The sequence below is a fragment of the Aulonocara stuartgranti genome, assembly GCF_965226115.1.
Source record: "Aulonocara stuartgranti genome assembly, chromosome: 15".
Classification (NCBI taxonomy): domain Eukaryota; kingdom Metazoa; phylum Chordata; class Actinopteri; order Cichliformes; family Cichlidae; genus Aulonocara; species Aulonocara stuartgranti.
This window is the reverse complement of record NC_138951.1, coordinates 2358419-2378494: the sequence shown is the minus strand read 5'-3', so window position 1 is coordinate 2378494 and position 20076 is coordinate 2358419. Positions and strand designations below refer to the sequence as shown.

The 20076-nt window shown below is 43.5% G+C and overlaps 1 protein-coding gene across 2 annotated transcripts in view; it reads right to left on the bottom strand.

The window, feature by feature from the left end:
• The window catches only part of ches1 (checkpoint suppressor 1), an 80138-nt gene that overhangs the window by 23143 nt on the left and 36919 nt on the right, over positions 1–20076 (bottom strand). For both annotated transcript variants that reach the window (XM_082506513.1, XM_082506514.1), the window contains exon 2: positions 11026–11625. In XM_082506513.1, the coding sequence (XP_082362639.1) occupies positions 11026–11625 (600 nt within the window). The remainder of the gene's footprint in view (positions 1–11025; positions 11626–20076) is intronic.

Below are 20076 nucleotides of genomic sequence, written 5' to 3'. Positions count from 1 at the left end.
TTAACAAATCTGCAAAGAAAGGGGGTTACATTTTGTGAATTTTCAGATCTGATACCACACAGATTAAAAAAATATTCCAATCTAGAAATTTCATGCGTTTCCTCTCTCCTACATTTTTTAAACACTTGAGTGCACGGCTGAAACAAGGGTGCGTCACCCGCTGTTTCCAAATTGTGCTGTCCTATCAGTTCATCCACAGGTGGAGGGTACAGAGGGGTTTGCATCCCCTTTCTGGTACTTTACTCATGACCTCCTGAATGCATCATTGTGAAAACATGAAATAATACTCTAAAATTCACTGAAAGCTAAATTTAGATGTCAAATTTGAATGTTGTTTGTTATTAATTCCCACTCGTGTACCACAGTGGTTTGGTGTACGGCCTGCATTCTCTAACTCATTTAACGCTGCAAAAATAACCTTAAAACAGGATGTGTGACACGCTGTTCTTTGAGTCTTCCTCTCATTAGAATAAACCAAATCTACAGTTGTCACCCTCCTGCATTTCTTTCAGCTCCATTAACTTGTACTGAAAATTTGTGCTTCAGCAAAGCTGCCAAATTATTAGAGGGCGGCCACATTTCCTAATCCAGATGTATGGAGGCAGGAGGCGTGTGCACAAGGTGAACCATTAGGACTGAATTTACAACCAGCGTTCAAGTAGTTTGGTGTTTATTTTCAACAGAGTTTTACACAAACTGCAACCTGCCTGGGACGCATCAGGATGTGAGTAAAAGACAAAAAGGGGAAGAAGGGGGAGACAAAGGCGGGGAGACAGAGTGCGAGAGGGATGACTGTGTGTTGCTAACATCTGTTTCCTGTGTTATATAAGCTGTGGGGGCTGGTCTCACTTCGAAATGGGAGATATTTAAAAAAAAAGTAGCATACACTCTAGGGCTGCCACGATTACGTCGACTATCAAAATCGTCGACGACTGATTTAATAGTCGACGCGTCGTTTGAAGCTTTGTAAGATCGCAAAAGACGCAGGAATAATAGCAGGATTTAAGAGTGTAATAACGGACTGAAACAGAAGATGGCAGCACTGCATGTACAAGGATGCCAGCTGCCGTTAAACCCCGAAGAAGAAGAAGCAGCTGTGTCCCAGAATTCATAGCGCGGCCCAGCTTAGTTTCCAACAATGGCGGTAGCTAGTTGGTTTTAATATTACTCTTATTATTCTTTCTGGGTCACAAAATAAACGTTTAACATATTTTCAGGCGAGAATGTAGCTGTGTAAACCTCAAATATCTGCTCAGTTTATCAGGACACCACATATTTTCAAAAGCGCTCCGACGTTTTCGGAGACGTCTGTTACCCACTAGCTCGATAGCTAGCCGGGGGCTAGGTCACTAGCGCCGTGAGAACACCGGACTCCCGGCAAATTGTTTTCAAACCCACCGCTGTCTTTCGCGACTCAGGTTAAATATATATGAGTCACTTAGATAAATTAAAAATGTTGTTTTTTTGTTTTTTTTAGTATTTTATTTGTTCCTGAGTAAATCGGTTTGGCTGAGATTAAAGTTATAGTTTTTACACAGCTGAATAAACGTCAAGCAGACAGCTGATTATCAGAAGTGTGAGATGCTGGAGAATATACTCCAGTGTCCTGTTATATTTTAGATAGCAAGGAGTTTATTAAACTTTACCGAAACAATCTGCAAATTTCATTAAAATTGAATAAACTATCATCTTGTCTTTATTTTTAGTTAGCACCTTAAAAGCTTAAAGCTGTAAGCTAATGATAGTTATATAAGAGCAGATGCTGCTGGTGCAATAAGCTGTAGTTTTATGTCCAGTGGATGATGATCTGATTAGTCGACTAATCGCATAAATAATCGGTGACTAGTCGACTATCAAAATAATCGTTTGTGGCAGCCCTAATACACTCCTCACTACATGACGAAACATCACACATATCCTGACATAACCTACACTACACTTTAGTGTTCCCCTCATTTTAGATTAAATCTATGAGCTTTGTTCACATGAACGCTGAGCCTTCAGATCTCATCACTTTCAACAGGTTGTATTGTGACTGCTTACGCTGATTCTTCCACATCCACGGCGACACGTTCATTATACATTCACTTTGGCACCGTTTCACTGCTGTCCGTGCTGCTGTGCTTGAGAATGCTTAGAAAACAAAGTCAGCAATGCCGGTAATTTGCTGTCTGCAGTAAATTTGTTTTCATCTGGAAAATGGTCTAGTAATGGCAGCAGGGGCGTGTGCCACATTCCCCCCGATAGTGAAAATGCATTCCCAGAGTGTTCAAACTAAAATGGGGTCAGCAGTGTTTTTCCAAAGATGCCGTATGCTACACTTTACAATAAACAAACGATATCTGTGAGCTCATGATGTAATTCAGGATGTTATACTTCTCTGAAGGTGATGCTGCTGCTAATCAGACACAGCTTTGCATGATCCACAGTTCAAAACATCTTTTTTGGACTCATGAATAATGATCTGCTGCCTCAATCAAGCTGTTTTAGCTGCCTTTGAGCCCTTCCTTGTGATTGGCTGCCCCTTACAAACCAAAGGTTTGAACAGGAGGTGAGTTATCTGCTCTCAGCGACATCATCCAGAGTCACGAGCACAAAAACACTGTGTGTGATGTACGCTGACCTCGTGTTTGGAATCTTCTCATCAAGTACAGCAGCGCTTCCATTTTCCTGAAATGTCAATAAAGCTCATCTTATCTCATCTAAACAGCAGAAGGCAAAGAAAGGTATATAATAAGCCACTTTTAAAGTTTTCCCATAGAAACAACAGAAACAATACATTCATCCAACTAATACGTAACGTCTGAGTATATTTAAAGTGATCTGATGTTCCTCAGTGCCACAGCTGTACGTTAATCTCGCATTAACGTACAGCATCGGCTCATTTTCCAGTCAATCCCATAGACATCATCATAGCTGTAAGAACCCACTGGCACTAAACTTCCGTCTTCATGCTCAGCTGAAAATAGTACCCAGCGACGTCCTCCCGTCTGACTAATGTTTGCTAAAACTAAAGTCTACAGCTGTTTACAGAACTTACCTAACAGTTTTAAAGGTTAAGCTCGTCATTAGAATGAAATGGGCTCTGGCGCTCAGTGTCACGGGTCTGAGGAGTCAGAAAGCAGCCAGGAGTTTTAGATTTGTGTCCAAACTGCAAACAAAACGTGTCCTGTGGCTATTCCTCAGCACAGCTGTATATCCTCAACTATAATTACAGCTTTAAAGAGTTTTATCATCATTAATAATGGCATCCATACACCACGGAGACCCATTTCAGCAGTTTGCAGTGGCTATTATGAGAAGAGACAGTAAATTTTGTTTCCAACTCAAACAGCGAAATGAGATTAAAAAAAGATGCATGACGCAGAGAGCACAGAGCTGCCACTCTGCGTGGAAGCATCAGTGTAAGAGGCTTTCTCGTCCACCGTGCAACATGACTTAACCTACACCACCAATCCAAAGTATCAGGCCTGCGCACAATTTCATGACGGACATCCTCAGATGCGGTAAATGCTTTAACCCCGGCTTTTTTAAACCCTGATTAACCCGCTGCGACACAAGGATCCATCTTTACTTACACAGAGATAATCAGGAGGATTAATAATATACCAGAGGACTAGTGCAGCACGGACCAGATACATGTCTGAACACTAATTCAGACACTGAGTAAAGCTGGAGATATGATGTCTGCAGCTCACGAGCACAAAGTTTAATGCAGAGTAAAGAGAGCTGAGGGGGGGAAAAGGAGTGGAAAAATACAAGAAGGCGAATATTCTTTTGAAAAAGGGTCCTCGAGACGGACAATTTCAGCACTCGTCAAAAGCCCTTTGGCAACAAAAGGACAAAGCGGCACAGTTGGGAATGAACATTACACGTTGGCCGGACAACAGGTAATTTTTTTTGTCAGGACGTAGAAAAACCGAGCGGTGTAATGCGCCGAAATGTCGTCTACAGGTGTTACGAATTCCCTTTTCCTCCACGGCTGACAAAGCTGTTCCCCACGTGCTTTCGATTGAGCAGAGTTCTGCTCTTCCCGTGCTGTCGTCATTCCTTCATTTCAGTTTTGGTTTTTCGTTGTTTGAATCGGTGATTACGTTTGTGTTTCGTCAATAATACAACAAAGCAGACTCTAGAAGACCCGAATCTGTTGTTTCAAGGCTCTAAAAAGCTGCTATGGCCGATTTCACGAGTTCTCCCCCTCCAACTCAAAAACACCGCACATATAAACTCTGACAGGACAAGAGACACAAACTGGACTGAGCCCAAGCGAAGCGACTCCCAGAGTGCTTGTGATATGCTGTCACTGAGCAATTAATTAGAGCGAGATCACCGGGGTTTTGGTTCCTCCATGGCTTGTCACGGTACCTGTGGAAAACCTCTCCCAAACTTCCCAAGCAGCAGTCTTCCAGATGTTTACAGTGCGTCCCAAAGGCTGCACTGGAGAAGGGCAATGAGGTCACAAGGCTCATGACTTGTGAATCACAATGACAGAAGCAAACTTGTTACAGAACAATAACACATAGACAAAGGCAGAGATGCGTTTAATGACCGCTGTCTTTTTTGGCTAAAGGCAGCAATTACATCGTGCCTTTTACGGTGGACTTTGAGTCATGTTTTCCTTGTTTTTAGCTCATTTTTTGGCCTCCACTGACTCCAGAGCAGAAATATCTGGTATATTAGCTGCTAAATGCGACACTAGCTGCAATTTGTTCCACTGGCTGTTATTGAGAAGGTAAAGAAAGCAAGGGGAGAAGTCGGAGAAGCCCTACCAAGCCCAACCTCACAATCCAAGATGGCAGCAGTAAAAGTAAACAGAAGTAAAATTGTAGATCTTCTGCCTCGTACATCACTGCTGTGTATTTGTCACCCACACACAGAGCACAGACCAACTCTATCTGTCAATATTCTACAGAGGTATTTTTAAGAGAAAAGACAAACATTGCATCTCTATCTGCATTAGAGAGGAAAACAAAGCCTGTGTTTCACTGCTCTTCTGCTCACTATGACTGGAAACATCTGATGCATAAAAGCAAAGCATTCACCTGAAAGATGCTTTAAAAAACTTCAGTCAAGGAGCCGATCCTTGTGAATTTATCCTTTTTCAGTTACAAGTTGAATTGACTTGTTTTTTTCCTGCTTGCAGTTTTTGTTCCACATATGATCTTATATGCATACCTAAAGGATCCAGGAAAATCTACCTGTAAAAGAAAAGTCTGGAAAAATCAGTACAATATGTTTGGAAATTTGGGGGTTTTCAGCGTTTAGATCGGCCGATGGTATCCACATATCCTGCACCCTTCATTTCTTTATACCAGGGTCATTTTACACCGCGGGCCACGTACAGCCTGCGGTGCAGCAGTGAAACTCCCCTTTCTGTCAGTTTAAAGACGTTACATATGTAACTGTTTTTCTACATGTTCTCCCTCTCACCTCTGGGGCAGGGGGCATTAGGGATCAACAGGTTAACTGTTTATGGCTTAATTATTTTGTGTAGTGTGAACGGCCATGAGGGAGGTTTTTATCAGTAGGAAAAGCTGTAAAACTTACAGATAAAAATCCAAAACGTATGTTTGTGCTTGTTTGAGGTGAGCAGCAGATCAAACATATTCAGGCCTGTGAGACTCATTCAGACACTGAGCCATGGCTCTGTGCTACATGCACACATTTCTGCATCTCTAGCATTCAAAGACACTTTCTATATAGTTTATTTTTATGTAATATTTAATCTCAGCTGTAAATGTATGCTTCCACGCTTCAATGATTTTAAAGTCTGGGTCCTTAGGAGGTCGATCCATGACTGATAGTTGTATGTTTGTCTATCCAGATGTGGTTTTTGTGCATTAACAGGCATCACTGTCGTTCTGAAAAATGAAGCCAATCTGAGGTTTTCCAGATGGTATTTCACAGAGGATCAAAATTTAATTGTAATCTTGTGTATCGATAATTCAGTGACTCAGATGATGTCAAAGCCTCCACCGTGTCTTACAGAGGGATGTAAACTCTTACTGTTGCACCGCCTCCTCTGAACATACTGACAATCTGAACCAATCTACAGGCAGTATTTTAGGCCTGACACTTATCGTTTATGCCATGACCATTTTCTTTGTAACTTTGGCTACGTTCACTCTGCAGGTCTTGATGCTCAATTCCGATTTTTTGATCAAATCCGATTTTTTTGTCTGCTCGTTCACACTACAAATAAAATGCGACAGCAAACGCGCTCTAGTGTGAACGCTCAAAGCGGCGCATGCGCAAAAGAAGACGTCACACACAACGCGCTCTGTTTAGACCCAGAGCAACAGTGTTGTGTGACTGATGGCCCTTAATATGCAGTCTTCGGACTTCACGTTTCCCAATTTTTGCTTTAAGTTATTTTGTTATTTACATAATAATGTAAATAACCTAATAATGATCCTTATTGCTGTTTTAGAGGAGCGCTGCTTCAAAGGATAGCTGCAGATTTCTGTCAGAATCTGCAGATTATACAGTACAAATAAAATGTTCACATTTCTCCAACGTTATCTTCCCAACAGTTTCACTGACATCTACACTGGAGGGCCAGGAAGTGTTCGCGATGTCTTCTCCAGCGCTGATAATTGGTGTCTGTCTTGTGTCGGTGACGTAAAAGACGGATTTAATGCGACTTGACCATCAAACAGCAGTCGCTTTCTAAAACATCAGATTTGTATCGGATTCAGCACCACATACGAAAGTGGCCCAGATCGGATTTGAAAATATCGGATTTGTGCCGTTCACACTGTCATAGCATGATCAGATATGGATCGCATAGGGTCAAAAAAATCGGATTTGATGCGCTTTCGCCTGCAGTGTGAACGTAGCCTTTGTCATTAGATCCATTAGTCGAGCAGAGCGACTCCATTCTTTACAATACTCGTGTAGATCATCACAGCTGATGTAGTGAGAAGTCAAGCAGCAGCTGGAAAGTTCATGAACATAAACCTTTTTATTTTCTACTTTCAATACAACTAACATACAATATGTATGCACACAGATATCTTCTCTTTGGATGAAACGAGATATTTTTACTCCATTACAAGTGTTGCTCGTCCGTTAAGGACCTTTCACCTTTCTTTGATCCCACTGTGACAGGATTTTATGGCTCAAACTGTCGTCATAAATGTTTTGTACTTGTAAATTAAATGCATAGTTGTGAACTGAGTTTTGTGACCTTGTAAACCAAAATATCTGAAAATTTAATGTTTGTGCATCTATAGATGAGAATTTGTGTGTTTGTAAGAAATATTTACACAAGTTACAATTTTTTTTGATAAGATCTGGTTACAGATACCAGCAAGAAACTTGTGTAAAACTCTGCGCTGAACTTCCCTGGCTGTGTGTGGGTTTCAACTTACGAGTACAAATTTTGACCCAATTTTTCTTCCTTTCAGCTGATTGGTCAATGTTATGTCAATCACAAATGTAACAATCCAATCAGAGAACAGAAGGGTTTGGCTGTGGGTGGGGTGCTTTACTGAGCTCCAGGTCCTGGAAGGGTAATACAGTTATGACCAAAATTTGAGCCTATTGGATGCTTAAATTGGCAAAACTGAGAAGGAAAAATATTTAGGTCACAGTGGCTTACACGACCAAAGTCTGGGAAAGTCAGTGGTTTTTATCAATTTTGACTGAGACTTAATTAAATGTTTTCATGTCCTGGTGACCAATGAAATGAGAGTGGCACAAGATAGATAAGGCATCAAAACAACCTATCTTCAAACAAGTTGTTTGAAGATAGCTGAGTTGTGAGATCAACTGTGAGAAGGACTCAGACAGCACCCTCAGTATCAGCCCTGGCTTACTAACACTGCACTCTAGAAAATGCAACACAATCATATCTGTGCTTTCCCCCCAAAATCCAGCAGTGGTAGTTTTGTGACTGCAACAAAGTCCCGACAAATGAACATCAAAAACCACCTTAAACTAACAGATTTTCCTGTGCTCACTTCAAACACTCTTCATAATGCTTCGAGTGCTGAAACATAAAGGCATCAAGGACGCCTCTCATCTGAACGGGGCAAGGTTAAGTTAGAAGGTGACACACTTAAGTGCAACACCGAGAGACTTCGCAGCGAGTTTCAGATTACAAACCTGCCCATTCTCTCCGCTGTGATTTCATAAGAGGCTTTCAGAGATATATCGCTGACTGTGTGTGTGTGTGTGTGTGTGTGTGTGTGTGTGTGTGTGTGTGTGTGTGTGTGTGCTGTTACAACACTCATCCACAAGTCTGAGGGCAACAACACTTGTCATTCAGCACAGTGAAGAATCCTGTTTGTAAACAAAGCCATGGCAACCGTGGTACTCTCTCACGCTCTCTCTCACAAGTTTGCACTCCCACACGCAAAACTGACACACACACACACACAGGGAGCAGTAAGCTTATTCTAAACTAGTCCCCATCTTGTCATCTGCCTGGATATGACCCAGAAATACAGCCACTGGAACAAATAGGCCACTGTCATATTAATCTCCACCTCTGTAAATTGATGGAAATATAATTTGGTGTGTTCAAAGCAAGCCGTGTCTGCACGCTTTGCCCATCTCTCTCTCTCTGCCTGGACAACGATAACTTGACCTCCCCTACACCAAACCCCCCTCACCCCCACCCCAACAGTACGTAACACATAATGACGCCCCGCAAATAGAAAAAAAAAGAGCGAAAAATATCTTACACCCTGTAATTGCACACTCAACTGAAAAAGACTTAAACAGGTAAAGGAAAAAGCAAAGCCGGGACAAAAAGCTGTATTCACATGCAGATATTCTCACTGAAAAGCTTTGAATGGCAGAGTCTGACTAAAAATGACAGAGATTCTGTAATTGCAGCTTCAGATAAAGCACAGCACTTGGCAGGTAGAGTAAGAGTCTGCAGAGATGTGCCCTCATTTCCACACCGGCACAGCGCATATGTGTGTGTGAGGCTTTTTAAGCATTCATGCATGCTTGTGAGTGTGTGCGCACTTGTTTGTGTGTCAGACATGCCCTGTGTGTGTGTGTGAGCGAGAGAATGAAATAGGTTTGAAGGGTTAATTAGTGTGCTGTCTTAAACTGTGTGCAGTGACAGGAAGACAAGACAAGCTGTCCTTGCCAAACTCACCTCTGCACACGCTGCTCTACACACACACACACACACACACACACACACACACACACACACACACACACACACAGGCACATATGTGCATATAACACTAGATGAGGACGTATACTCTTTCTCCCCCACTGAACACCTCAGTGCCCATTTCAGGCTAATGTGCACACACACACACACACAGTTGCCTAAGTCAGTAAAGCCAAATCAGTTTTCCCGTTGCTACAGCAACAGCATACTTTTATATCAACTGCAACCTTGTTACTATGGAGATATGTATACAAGAGAAACTCTGTGCCGTTGTAGTCAAGGGCCAGATGACAGCATAGCGTGAGGGCGTGTGCACAAACTCACACACCATCCTTCATCCATTTTGTTCTCTCTTTCTTTTACACACACACACACACACACACACACACACACACACACACACACACACACACACACACAAGCTCAGTCAGAAGAAAGAGTTCAGATTCACACGCTGGTCAAGGAGAGCACAGAGAGCTCTCATATCCCCCCAGTATGATCGCAATCAGCTAAACACGCAAAGCTAGCATTGATCCTCACTGTTTGTGCCCAACCTTCCCCGCCCACCCCCGACACCCTCGGGCGAGATGAAATCTAAAGTCTGTTGGCATCTGTGTTATTAAATCCTCCAGTGTTAATTTAGCGCTAATTGAGTGAGGGATTCATTCCCCGTTTACCCCGAGTCTTTAATGGAGCAAAATCGGGATGAGAACGCCGGTATAAAAGACTGTATCAAGTCTTAAATCAAAAGCGAAATGCTGTTCCCACTGGGGAAGCACATATCATCGGAGTGAAAGAGAACTATGAAAGCAGAGATCATCAACTATTGATAAGGCCGAATCTGGTACAGCTGTAGACAAAATACAGAATATGTTTGACTTCAAGTTGGATATGCCTGCAAACTCGCTGATAACTGTCTGGCTGTGAAATAAGCTATAACCACACATGAGAGAGCGAATAATGGGCCTGTGTTTACCATCTGGCTACAGTGATGCTGTACATCACAGGTATATACGATATAGATTAGGAAAAGAATCAGGAGTAAGGATGAAACAGTTCTCCAAATCCATAATCCATGTTTGAGGGCACAGTTTCGATTCATAACTGTTTTTTTTTATTTTTATTCATGAAATGGAAAGGCATGATAGCTGGATCACGAATAATCTATATCCAGCTCTTCACTACTACAGCTTTCACTAGACTAGCATGTTATTCCACATGCAATCAGTGCATGCATACACACCATCGTGGCTCTGCCTTATCAAGTCTAACCTGCCAGCTACCATCTCGAATGTTTTACAGGACTTTGGAGTGCTGTAATTCTGCATCGAAAACACTAGTTGGCAGTGTTGAGCCTTTTCATGTGCATAAATCAATGCTTTCTATGGTGCTTGCTGAGCTGAGCAAATCATGTTCGAGCTATTGAGCAAAGATTAATTGCACAAAATGAGCATCAAAAAAGTACTGCGTGCATTTCCAAAGACAGCACAGGCAGCATCTGTATTTCTGGGAGTTTCTTTCTCAAAGTGCAAAATTTAGGAAGGAGAACATTTAAATCAAGCGGATGCACAATTTACTGCTAACTGTCCCGACAGTCCCATTTGTTCTCCCAAAGTACAGCACCGGCAGTCAAACTGGGAAACAAATAATCCTCGTGATAATCTTGTGTAATTTTGTGCATGCATGTGGAAACAAAGAGATGATTCAATGAAAATTGTGAGCAGTTTTGTATCAGATTTGATTGGCAATTCAGTTTTTAAGTCACTGAAATCATGCAAATTCATCATCTGATGAAGTCAATGACTCAACAATAAACCTCGTTTTCCAAACGACCTTGGAAGGAGCGATTATGCAACATTCGTCAGAGTAATGTTGAAGTTCTTTACCTGGCTGCGATCTTTATCCACCTTCTTGAAGCACTTGTTGAGCGACAGGTTGTGGCGCACTGAGTTCTTCCAGCCTGTGGGGGCGCTTGCAAAGTAAGGGAAGTGCTCCAGAATCCAGCCGTAGATATCCTTCACCGGCAGCCGCTTGTTTGGCGCATCCTCGATGGCCATGAAAATCAGGCAGCTGAAGGAGTACGGAGGTTTTCGGTTGGCCCCCGCCGTCAAGTCGTACGCTGAGTGCGCGTCACCGAGCAGGGGGTCGTCTGGGGAGGGAGACGAGGAGGAGGGCGAGCGAGGGTGCTGGCCATCGGGGTCCTGCAGAGGGGAGACGCTACGAAGCCCAGAATGGCTGAAGCTGTTGAGGAGGTCCGTGCTCTCGTGGAGCCAGGAGAGGCTGGTGAGCTCTTCGTCTTCGGCCTTGGAGAAGGAGGCGGACAGGGAAAGGGAGAGGTCAGCCGCCTCGGCTTCAGACGCCGCCGTGGCGGCGTCACCTTGCCGGTACAGTGGGCTCATGCCCTGTGAGGCACTAGCTCCACTACTGGGGCTCTGGGCCTTCTTACTGGGGGGCATGGTGGGTCCCATCCAGCCCAGGGCTCGCTCCTGTAGGCAGCAGAAAAGAGGGGTTTTGGGGGGGGAGCAGGAGAGAAAAGAAACAACATTAGCTGATGAAACTGTTGGTTCATTCATTTTTGTTAAAGGCCAAAGGGTGGAGGCGCGTAACAAGATTTTGACCACATTCCCAATTAGGCTGCGTTAGATCTGAAGGAGAAAGTATACATCATCATTTCTCTCCTGGGCTTTCTATCCACTTCTGACTGAAACAGCAAATTTAGTGCTTCATCGGTTGAGGAAATCCTGCCTTGTACAACTACCCTCTAATTACTAGCGTAACAGCAAAGTATTGACATTACATGGGGTTGCTGTCATAACATATGAGTACTGTTAAAGGTCTTATAGTTGTGGGGTCGCAGAATCGCTGGTGATTTAACATCTCTCCAGCAGGAGAAAATGTAATTGTCAAACGTGCTGCGACAAATGAGTGCAGAAGAAGAAAAAACCCTTTATCTGGTGGATTTGAAACATTAGAAATGGAGTCCGACGGTCAGACTTAGTTCCACAGCAGGATGTGATAGGGATGCGATGGGAAAATTTGCAAAGAAAAGAGCAAAACAAATTACAGCGTGAGTTCAAATCTATCCCTATTCTAATCAGACCGTTATTCTGCTAACATAAGAGCGATGCTGTGCTCGTTACACGCAGGCAGAGCGCCGTAATTGAAGGGGAACGGGTCTGAGTATCACACCACAATCAGAAGGCTCGCAACCGGGCCTTTGATTGTCCTCTAGCACAGACAGCTGTGGGAAGGACCCAGGCAGCGGCTACAGCAAAAATGTAATCTGCTCCGCTCGCTCTCAACACGTTTCAGAGACGAGACACACATGCCTGCTCACACACACACACACACACACACACACACACACACACACACACACACACACACACGTGAAAATGCAAATCTAAATCTAATCTGCACAGGTCCGGATGAACATGCAAACACGAGCAGGGGTTCTAAAAGGTTGTGAATGTAAAAGCAGATGAACACACACACACACACACACACACACACACACACACACACACACACACACACACCATTAGGACTGGGGGATTAAGTGGAGATACGTTCTGGGCGGCCCCCGTGTGGTGCGATCGCTCTCTAATCCAAGGTGATCATCAGCCGATCTGTCCCCTCACTCTGGATGATTGACTGACAGCTGTCACCCGTGGCGAGTTGTTGCACAGTGACAACTGTCAGCTCGCTACAGCTTTGGCCTGCTGCGTCGCCATGGCAACAGAGCAAAACAACTCATCTCCTTTTCTCCTCTGCCGCGTCTCCCTCCCATCTCGCCCTTTTCTCACTTTTCTCCCAGCGCAGATAACTCTCTTTAACGGTGCCGACGGGCTGCAGCGGAAGGACGGCGCTAAATATAGAACAGTGATGTATAGCGCTTGCTCCACGTATAGCCGGCCAGCCTACAGTCACCTCGCCGCTCCATCTAACGGTCTCCATGGGCGCAGGAACACGCTCGGCGAAGCTTTGATCTCGTTTCTCTCTTCTCTCTCTCGTCCCTCTTTTCCAGTCCTCGCGCTATTTGACAGCACGCACGCTCATTCAACAAGCTGTACCTGTCTGAAGGTACAGTGTTGCTGCACCAATATTGACATTGAGCATAATGAATTCAAATTGCCCCGGTGACGATAGCTGAGAATAGTGAGAGCACAATCAAAGGGATGGGCGAGGTGGGAAGAGTGCTTGACAGGCTTTTCAAGGTGTGCGTGTGTGTGTGCGTATTTATGCGTGTGTTTGACAGGCTTGTCACGGTGCATGTGTGTGTTTGTCTTGAGAAGGAAGAAAGGGCATCGGAGTGACATTGTTCCTAGTAGGAGTCCACCGGAATGCAGAGATGGCTCAGATGCTCTCTTTCTCTCTGTCTCCTCTTCCTCCTCCTTGTTATGTTGCCATAGCGGCAAGGGGGCCATGAAACATTACGGCTGACAGTAAAGTCATCTCATTTTACTGTTGCTATGACAACAAACTCCTCACTGTTGGTTGGGGCCATCGCGAGCTGCCGCCCAAGCCTCGTGCCTGAGTGTGCATGTGTGTGTATGAGGGGATGCATGTGTGTGTGTGTGTGTGTGCTAGCATGTCTCCCATGGGCTCTCATAAAGCTTAACACACTTGCTTGGCTCTAAACAAACTTTCATGCAACTTCTACTGCGAAGCCCTCAGGACCAACTGCTAAAGGACAAAGGCAGCTATCGCTCAAGTTCAGGCTAAATAACGCTTGCTGCGAGTGTGCGCGCGCGCACGTGCTAGAAGCATCCTCACATTTGTTTGACAGATGGGACTGTGCTATTCTCTCTGTCTTCTTCATTCGCTGGATCTCCTTTGTGTTTGCATGCTTTGTTTTGATTTGTGTTCGTCTCTGTTTGGCATGTCCACATTTGGCTTAGCGTGCGCATGTGTTTTTTTTCTGCGTTTGTCTACGTGTGTGTGTGTGTGTGCACGTGCGCATTGGACTGTAAGTACACTGTCTGACTAGTTGTCTAGTGCATTCTTCATGCAAGTGTCTGTGCATACCAATACAATTACAAGCAGCTGAGCTCTGTACAGTGTGCCTGTTCTCACTGTTCCTCTGCACCCTGATAATATAAACTCTAAAAGACACCATTCAATAAGAATGAAAACTCCATCCAAAAGGAAAGTGATGGGCTGTGCACTCGCAAATGTTATGCTGCCATGAATTCAGAATCCACGGGACTCAGGTAAGAACTATGGATGTTTGGATAGGGTATCCTGACCCGGAAAGCTTGACAGGGTATCCGTGGAAATTGGCCAATCTATGATGTAACTCAACTGTTTAGGTCATCAACTCAGCTCATTCCTGTGGAAGCTCAAGCTTCAAGTTAGGTATGTCAACAATTTGACTTAATATTTTGAAATTCTGATTTCTTTTGCATCAGCTCTGCCAGTCAGGACGCTCCATGAAGGATGCCCTTTTCCCAGAAGCAGATGACGCATATGCACGAGCACTCGAATAGTGACAGGATCAGTGAGCTACCAATGTGAACAAACTGGCACCACGTTCTTCAGCTTTGAATGCCTTCTAGTGAACGATAACATAGCATGAAGGTTTGGAATGTGGATGCCTTTAGCTTTCTGCTTCCGGGTAACAAGGAAATGATGTAACTTCACAAAGCTTCCTAATTGGCAGAGCTAACTCGAAATTAGTTATTTTCTCAAAATGGCATTTTTTTTCATATATATTTGAAATATTACAGTATCCCATACTCTTGTATGGAAAAACATAAGTGGGATTCAGACTGTTAATTTTGTAAAGTAGTGAACACACCTGAAGCTTCATTCCTTTGAAAAAAAGAACCAAGCAAAAGGCTAACTGTGAGCTGTGTTTAGGAGCAATTATGTTTTCTTTTGAAAGGGCCTTGCTTTCCTAAGTCAGTGTGTGTGACACAGTTCCTGCTGCATGTTTCCAGCTCAACGGATCCTCGGCTTTCGAGGTGTGCAAGATTTAAAATAAAACGTTTTTTTAAATCAATCCGGCGTTTCTTCATGTCACAAGTGTAAAAAAAAAAAAAACAGGAAGGAAACGATCAGAATGCTATTTTAGGTTCAAGAGCTAATAGTGGATCAATTAACTTGATTTAACAGAATGAACAGATTTAAAAAAGGAAGGAAAATTGAAGATTTCAATGAGCTGAACTGAGAGCTAAGACCATTAAGACCTTAGACGGAAACAGAGAGCATCATTGCTCTGAAAACTGTCAGCGACCTTGATGTACCCCTGCTGACCTCTGACCTGGCAGTCTCTGTAGCTGAAGGCAGAGGGGACCGGTGTTTACATGGAGGGGAGAAGGTTAACAAACGCCTGCAAGAGTGGACAGGCTGTACGCTAATTCATGCGCTCTAATTGACGGTGTAATCATCTCGCGCTGCATTCATGCTCTTGCAGACACTTGTCTAAATCACATGCCACTTTTACGTAATCCTCAGAAGATCTCCGTTCTCCGTTGGCAGCTTTTTCTGTCTTACTTGCAGTCGTTCACAGCGCCGAAAGCCAGAGGAAACATTTCAATAATATCCTTCATTTCGCCGTCTTGTTGTGGAGTCTGCTGTGATATTAGCCAAACTGACTTTCAGCAAAATCCCCAAGTCATCAAATTACAAAAAAAAAAACCCCACATCAATGCACAAATAATAAAATAAAAGCCAGATAGGCTGGAGACATGCTGTCAGCAGCTCATTTAGCTCTGCTCTGGGCCTCAGTGGATCAAGCGACTCTTACAACTTTGTCAGTTTGATGGTGGCTTGTGACACAAACTGTATGTCGTATGTCATATCTTCCCGTTCCCCCCTCTCCTTGTCAGTCTTTACTATACAGCCCAATAAAGCAGGTGCCACGAAAATAATCCCCCCCACCTCAGAATGGAGTAGTAATAGTAGTGCAGCAGATAGCAGCAGAGAATAGAATAGTGGCTGGTAGGAGTTATTACTTTGCAGAGGGGTGAGCTGAACCTTGTGGCTCCTCTGGCCACAGTGATAAAGCGGAGAGTCAGATGCACCGAGGCAAAACTAATCTGGAGTTTTGATGACAAAAGGACGACCTTTATCCCTCCTGCACATATACCGGATGGATGGAAGGGGAGAGGAAGACCAACAGAGAGAAGGAGAAATTGAGAACTCTCTCAGAGACTGGGAAATAATAACTTCTGCTACATATGTGTCAACAAAGGTTGTAGGAACCCTTGTGATGTCCTCAATTTTCAACCCATGAAATCATTCCCCCGTCCACCGTCTACATTTCCTGCTTTTCCCTGGTGACAAATATCAGGGCTTCTGACTGCTTTAAGGAAGCGGAGCAGGGCCGATCACATCCTATAAGGTCTCACTGTGTTCTTCTTTTATGTCATCCACGACAGCAAAGAGCTACGGGATGAAGGTCAGGGGTGAGGGCGTCCCTCAGGACGCCTCCTGACCCCTCTGTGCTGGCGGCTGCTCTCAGCTGCCTGGCAGCTAAAGCTGTTGCAAACACATGTGCATATGAACGTGTTACAACTTGATGCCTGTTCTTATTTTTACATCTGTTGGCTATTTTCTTTGCTTGCATTTTACCTCAATCAAAATATAGTAAATGTACATTAACTGACCCGCTCTTTGAATATTTAAGGTTCTTCTATTACAGGTTACATAGTCAATCATAGACCGTTTGTTTGTTTTTGCATTTATTGTGTATGTTTATTGTTTAAATGGAGAAAATACACTCATGTTATTGCACTGAAAATATAAAAACTATTCCACATCCTGTTTTTCATGAATATTGATATGTGTACGTGAATGTAGGCAGCCTGTATAAAGTTTAGTTTGATGTATATAAGGGGGTGGGTCCTGACAAGTGCTAACATTTACACCATCATGAGTTATGTCTGCATTTAGTTTTGTACTTTGTTTCTATTTATTGATCTTATTTATAGACTGTGGTCAGCAGCCGGCTGTCACAGTCACCTGTGGTTTGCAGGGACGATGCTGACTTGCCTGCAACCACACCTTCAAAATAAAGGTTGTGCCTTAACAACTGAAACAAATGCACTTCAAAGGGACAACTTTTAGTTTTGAGGTGAAAGTTTCTGATTTTCACTTCACTTTTAACCGTTTCCGAACCGTTCGGCGAGTAAACAGTCCACAGAGAAGTCAGACCGCCTTCTATGCAAACTATAGTCAACTGCAGAAATCTACTAAAGAAATAACAAGGGGTTTTGCAACCATATTTTACCAAGTGAGTGCCAGCTACCTCAAGCAGCCACCTGAAAACCAGTCAGGAAATACAACCTAATGACTGGTATGTCTTGATGCATGCTCAATCATAAGCCTCTTTTCCACTAGTACCAACTCGACTCCACTACACTTGGTTTTGGTCCATTACAACTGATTATGTGTGTGGCATTGTCATAGCAACGCAGCCAAAAGTCCCATGACACCATTTGTATATAACACAAGTACAACACAACAATGGAGGCCGTCTATCTGCTGCTCAGTCTGAGGGGACCACAGTGTTTATTTTTGTGTAGCCATTTCTCTCGCTGCCACATTTCAAAAGTGGCAGTTTTGATTTTCCTGAAGGAGTTTTTGTGCTCTCATGACTCATCGAGTGACGCCATCGACTGGCCAATCAGCTCCCTTGGAATTGTGAACGAGCAGGTACTAAAACAAGCACCTGGTACCGAGTAGGTCTTCAGGTAGATATTTCACTGAAACACTGTGACCTGCTGTTGGAGCTGCAGAGAAAGAACAAGGGAATTCAGATGGATGTCGTGGAATCTTTATTACTGTTAGTTAAGCTATTGAACAACTGAACAATCAACACTGTCGACTCTAAAATGTCAGCTGCTTAACTACGAGGAATAAATGCATGATTTGGGTGAAAAGTGAAAATTAAACCTCTTTGGGGTTCAGACAGTTGTTCAGAAAACTCAAGTGAGTGCAAAATATTACCTTGAGCTGTTTGTTCCAACTACTTACTGCCAAAAGCACAAAATCAAAGCTATAATTAATAAGGCATAAGAAACTTAACAAAGAAAGGTCAGGACCCTTGTGTTGCAATGCACGCTTAATATTGCAGAGCCTGCTCTGCCAGAGGATTAAACATTATCCCCACTGTCTATTGGCAAAGCAACTAAGCAGATAATAAGCACATAATATACAGTATATTTAGGGGAACTGAGCCCCAGAACTTTCAAGTTGAAAAATGAAAACATAAAACGCATCAATTCACAGGGTCACTGGTTCTGCTTTAAGAGCAGCACCAGGCTGCTTTACTCAAGGAAGCTGAGAACGGACATGTGTAATGCACGGTGTGAAAAAACGAAGAAGGAAAAAAGCCAAATCAAATATTGCTAGTGAATAATTCAAGACGACGAACACACACACAGCCTCCATCCTCCAAAGTAGGCTAACCAACAAAGCAAACAGACATTTGCATCAGGCAAACACAGAGTAAGTTTGGGATGATTCATCAGCAGCCAGCGATCATGGAGTCACGCTTACCCCCCCCCCCAACCTCTCTCTCTGCGGATGGCGAACAATCAGAGTCAGAAACACACACACACACACACACACACACACACGCACGCACGCACGCACGCACGCACGCACGCACGCACGCACACACACACACAAGTCACCTTCAAGCATCCACATTCGCAACCTCAGTTTGTGTGTGTGTGTGTGTGTGCAGCCTGGAGGTCCCTGGTGGACTGCAGGGCTAGACTGTGTGTGCAGAACTGCCTGTGACAGTCAGGTCAAGCTTAAAAAAAGCCCAGGCCCAAGGCTTTAGACTCCTATGGTTATGGCCATGACACACCATAGGCCGACATGCAATTGCACATTTGGGCACTCTCACATGGTTACTCACTCTGCCCAGCGTTTTCTCGCACACTTTGTCCAAGTCAGTGTATTGTCCTAGCATGGCATTAGTCCCTGTATCTACAGTATGTAAGGTACCCGAAGTCCTTAAAGTGTACATGCATGTATGGTTGTTTGTGACTTGTAGTCTAAAGTGCTTTGAGCGGTTAGTAAGACTAAAAATGCATTATATAAATATAAATAAGACTATCTTAGCATTAACCCACACTCCTGCTTCAGTTTAACCAAAGCAGAAAACACAGACTGTATTAGAAAGATGGCTATAACCTCAGAGTCTTAAAGTCAAGTCCATTCAAGTCTGCATCGTTTCTCACGGCCAGCGAGGGAGGGGGAATCCTCGTGATGCAATAATAAGTCTTAGAAAGAGACAGCAGCTCACTTAGTAAACAAACTCCTGATGAGTTCATGATTCCAGCTGCTAGTTTTAGGACTTAATGGTGAAATATTATGTTTAGAGTCACACTGCGTGAGAAACCAAAAGGTGGTCCACCCAGGTCCACACCATGCTTGTTCAAGAGCCGCCTGTTCAGTCTTTCCAGTGAGTGCACGTGACTAGCATCCCTACTGATACCAGAGTGAAGAACAGACACAGCAACAGATGCAAGCTAGTTAGCTTTAGCGCCAGCTGACCAGTTCTAATCTCTCACATCACTGTGTCCAGTTTCCAAAGACAGATCCCAAACTAAAGAATCCACAAACACACTATTTATACAATCTGTATATCTAAATTCATCTGTCATTAAAAAACACGATTACATGTAACTTTAACTGCTAAATAACATCATTTACACGTTTTAGTATCTGAGTGAAACAAGCAAAGAAAATTCTTCACATGAACAGGTTTTAAAAGCTGAATATTTATGTTTGTAACATTAGCTTTCTGTCCAGCTTGATGCTAAGCTACGCTAATTACCTCAGCGCTCCAGAGCCACACACACAGACCTCACAGTGTTATTATTGTTTGGATTTAAGATAAAACAAGAGCTCATTTATTTAAATGTAAAACTACGGTTCAATGGAGTGTACACCGAGTCGCTCTTGACCAGACCCAC